The sequence below is a fragment of the Setaria viridis genome, chromosome 9 (genome assembly GCF_005286985.2).
Source record: "Setaria viridis chromosome 9, Setaria_viridis_v4.0, whole genome shotgun sequence".
NCBI classification, from domain to species: domain Eukaryota; kingdom Viridiplantae; phylum Streptophyta; class Magnoliopsida; order Poales; family Poaceae; genus Setaria; species Setaria viridis.
The window spans coordinates 40,525,748-40,530,143 of NC_048271.2; the positions used below are offsets into that span (position 1 = coordinate 40,525,748).

Here is a 4,396-nt window from a genome sequence, read left to right on the forward strand (position 1 = left end):
AATTAAGTACATCACGCCTTTCAATCATCTACTCCATTGCTTTCTGTATTGATTAATTTGGAATCAAGAGACTGAGATCATTAGTGCCGTCGAGTATAGATTGCGACAGCGGCTTGCTAGTTACCTTATAGACTACTCCCTCTGTTCCAATTATAAGTCATTTCAATTTTTTAGAGAGTTAAAGCATAGTATGACCAAATTTATACAATAAAATACTAATATATATGATACTAAATAAGTACCATTAGTTTCGTCGTTAAACATATTTTCATAGTATATCTATTCGGTACTACAAACCTTTATAATCCTCTCTATAATTTTGATCAAATATAAAATGGTTTGACTCTTCAAGAAAATTGGATTGGAACGGAGGGAGTAGAAAAGAATGTCCGTGGAAGGGAATAGTCTACGTGGCCCGGGGTAATCTTTCAATTCCTTCATCGGGTGGGAGATTAAGCAAAGGAAAGTCAAGCCAATCGCTGCCGGCTCACACTCGTGCTAGCAGCAGCTACCATTTTGCAATCAATTCAAAGGCGAATTCTTTCTCCGTATTGTAAAATATCTGATGCCTATCCCTTGTCAAGCTACCAACTGCTACTTGTAAGCTACGTACTACTCACAAATGCATACTCAGCGCCCGTAGACCAAACCCTTCATCTAAGAATCCCATATCTGCAACCCGCCCTTTTAATTCTATGATGCGGAGTGATTTTCTTCTATTTAATAATGTGAAGAAAGCTTGAACCGTTCATAGTTGAATGCAGATTATCTATAATATTAGAGTAGGGAGCCCCGAACTGCCACTAGTAGCAGTTACCTACAAGGAAAGGAAACGATAAATCTACTATCTCAGAGCGGCAGCAAATTAAGCTACTGCGGAACTAGAACATTTCGTTGATTGATAGGCCGCTTAGGAAGCAGGCAAGCAAACCAAGGTTTGGAAGTTAGAACTAGGAAAGATTATCGTGTGACGACTTTTGAAGTCTTTGGGTAGGACATCAAGCTAAGATCTTATGATGAGCCTCGCGCATACGAGGTTTACTGCTGCACCAAGGCTTTGTCCCCTCTGCCGAAACATGAATAGAGAAAGCTCTGAGTGTAGTTTTAGCCTCTTAGGAACGAACCTAGGGTTGCTCTCGCAAAAAGAAGAGGAGGCTAGTGACTCTAGCCTTGGCCGACGGAATCACGGAACTAATGAAGCTCTTTCCCGATCTTGAGCTAGAATCCCAGTCGTTGGTTAATATTTTTTTTTTTGCCGTGGAGTAGTATAGTACCTTGGGATCTTAAAGGTATGCTGTTTTTAGCATATAGTAGCGTCTACAAAAACAACATTGGATCACTTTTCCCTCCGTCAAAAGAAAAGCAATATCTTTCTATTTACGAAAATCTTCGATGTGGTGAAAACCGAAAATTACTTTATTTTTAAACTAAGTATTGCTTGCCATAACGTCATACAGTATGTTTAAGCTCACTATACGCCAAACACTCCCGTACAGGATCCTAATCGTGGAGAGGGGTATCAGTATTGTTCTGTCGGGTAGCGCCCCACCACCTATAAAAGACGACACGCGCACAGCTACTGCAACCCAAGAACGTTATTAGCTCCCCTGTCCTTACGCTAGCAGAGATTGGCCTCTCGACGACGTCAGGATGACTAGCCAAGAACAACCTGCCACCCTCGGCCGGGGAGACGCCGGCAGCACGAAGGCGGCGGCGCACTTCGTGTTCGTCCCGCTTAACGAGCAAGGCCACCTGATCCCGGCCGTCGACACCGCGCTGCTGCTGGCCACCCACGGCGCGCTCTGCACCATCGTCGCGCCCCCGTCCACGGCTGCGCGGGTGCGCCACACCGTCGACGCCGCCCGGCACTCCGGGCTGCCGGTCCGGCTCGTCGAGTTCCCCCTCGACTACGCCGCGGCCGGCCTGCCGGAGGGGGCGGACCACGCCGACCGCATCGAGCCAAGGTACATGATGAGCTACTACCGCGCCGTGGCGCTCCTTCGCGCGCCCATCGAGCGCTACCTCCGCGCGCGTGCGCCGTACCCGACCTGCGTCGTCTCCGACTTCTTCAACCCCTGGACCACGGAGCTCGCCGCCGGCCTCGGCGTCCCCCGGCTCAGCTTCTTCTGCATGTGCGCTTTCTCCATCCTCTGCCAGCACAACCTCGAGAGGTTCCACGCGTTCGCCGGCGTGGAGGACAGCAACGAGCCGGTCGTCGTGCCGGGCCTGGAGACGAGGAGGGTCGTGGTGACGAGGGCGCAGGCGCCGGGCTTCCTCCGGGGCATCCCGATCCCGGAGTGGGAGGTGCTGGCGGACTACATTGAGCGCGCGCGGGCCGAGGCCGACGGCGTCATCTTCAACACGTTCCTGGAGCTGGAGCCGGAGTACGCCGCCGGCTACGCGGCGGCGAGGGGGATGAAGGTCTGGACAGTCGGCCCGGTGTCGCTGTACCACCAGCAGGCCGGCGCCGCCGCTACGCTAGCGTCGAGGGGGAAGGGGAACAACGACACCCCCGCCGTCGACGCCGCGGGGTGCCTCCGGTGGCTCGACGGCAGGGACCCCGGCTCCGTCCTGTACGTCTGCTTCGGGAGCATCGCGCAGCCGGAGCCGAAGCAGGTCGTCGAGCTCGGCCTCGGGCTGGAGGCGTCGGGGCACCCGTTCGTCTGGGTGGTCAGGAACGCCGGCGGGTACGACGAGGCGGTGCGCGGCTTCCTGGACGAGCTCGAGGCGCGCGTCGCCGGGCGCGGCCTGATCGTGAGGGGGTGGGCGCCCCAGTTGGCGATCCTGTCCCACGCCGCGGCGGGCGGCTTCGTGACGCACTGCGGGTGGAACTCGATGCTGGAGGCGATCGTGGCCGGGCTGCCGGTGGTGACGTGGCCGCACTTCGCGGACCAGTTCCTGAACGAGAAGATGGCCGTGGAGGTGCTCGGGATCGGGGTCAGCGTCGGGGTGAAGGAGCCCTTGACCTACCAGGCCGTGAAGAAGGAGATAGTGGTTGGGCGGGACGTGGTGGAGGCGGCCGTGAGGAGCGTTATGGGCGGCGGGGAGGAGGCGGAGCGGAGGCGGCGGCGGGTGCGCGCGCTCGCCGCGAAGGCGAGGGCGGCCGTGCAGGAGGGCGGGTCGTCGCACGCCAACCTGCTGGACCTGGTCAAGCGTTTCGAGCCGCGTGACAACTGACAACTTTTAGCGCGGCCCGCTTGGTTAACGCCTTAACGGTCCGGGGTTGCGTGTGCCAGCATCAGATAAATATCTCACTTGTACAATTGTTGGTGTCAGTAAATTAAATCTGAAATGTTTGCCTCTGTTCCATTATTTCGCGATCACACTAACTCAAGTGCTTGTTTAAACGTGTCACTAAGGAAATCAACCGTACCTGCTTCTGAGCTGTCATTTTCTTTTTCACATTACGCTGAGGCTCGTACGTGCACATATTTAGCTATATAAGTGCATGCACGTACACCTACCTCTATGAACATCTTTAAGAGACTAGCCCGTTAGATTTTGAGATAGATGGGTGAAGTCATAATTGCCTTCACTAGTACATAATACATCATCCATATACCTATATATGCCTGTCCAATATGCACTAGTGTATTAGTATCGAGGAGAACCGCACCGACCCATTAACATGTATTAGCACATGTTGGGGTGATGACGGATATGGGACTAATAAGGACTAGCCCGCATGCTAACTATTGGTGTCATCTTTCAAAATAACTCGGCACTAATAATGTCTCTACGACCACCTCCATTTCTATTTTCTTCCTCCTCTGTCGGCACCACCATCACCACCTCCCTCCTCCTTATGCCCGTTCGCATCGACGATTGATAGGAAGTAATAGTGAACTTAACCGTTGCTGCATCAGGCTTTAGAGACGCTGGTTTAGGCCGGGCAGCTTCGGGCTGCCGGAAGGTGAAAGACCCTACGTCCTTCTTTTCTGTGCTCTTTGTATTTCCACTTTCTTCACTTTTTTAAGGCTCCAATAGAGTCTATTCTACTGGCGATGGGCTTCTCCCCTTTTATAGTGATGATAGCGTTTGTACAAGCAATGGAAATAAATAAACTATAAATGATTGTGTTAACATAAAAAAGTGTATATTGATTGATTGTTGTCATCCACATAATATAATAAATAAGTAGGAGAATCTTAATAACTATTGATACAAGTCAAACTTCTCTATAACGAACCTTACATTTTGGAACTGAGGAAGTACTTTGTAGCACATCTGATACGAGAATTAATGTGAACAGTCTAATATATAACTTTTTTATGTAAATATAGTTGAATACACAAAAGTGTATATTGATTGATTGTTATCATCCACATAATAAAATAAATAAGTAGGAGAATTTTAATGACTATTAACGTGAACAGTCTAATATATAAGTATTAAT

General features: G+C 50.9%; 1 protein-coding gene across 1 annotated transcript; it reads left to right on the forward strand.

Moving 5' to 3' along the window:
- The first annotated feature begins 1,597 nt into the window (after nucleotides 1-1,597).
- On the forward strand, nucleotides 1,598-3,309 carry LOC117840184 (UDP-glycosyltransferase 73C5). The gene has a single exon (XM_034720643.2). The coding sequence runs from the start codon at nucleotides 1,651-1,653 to the stop codon at nucleotides 3,175-3,177; it is 1,527 nt and encodes a 508-aa protein (XP_034576534.1). The 5' UTR covers nucleotides 1,598-1,650; the 3' UTR covers nucleotides 3,178-3,309.
- The last annotated feature ends 1,087 nt before the right edge of the window (nucleotides 3,310-4,396 follow it).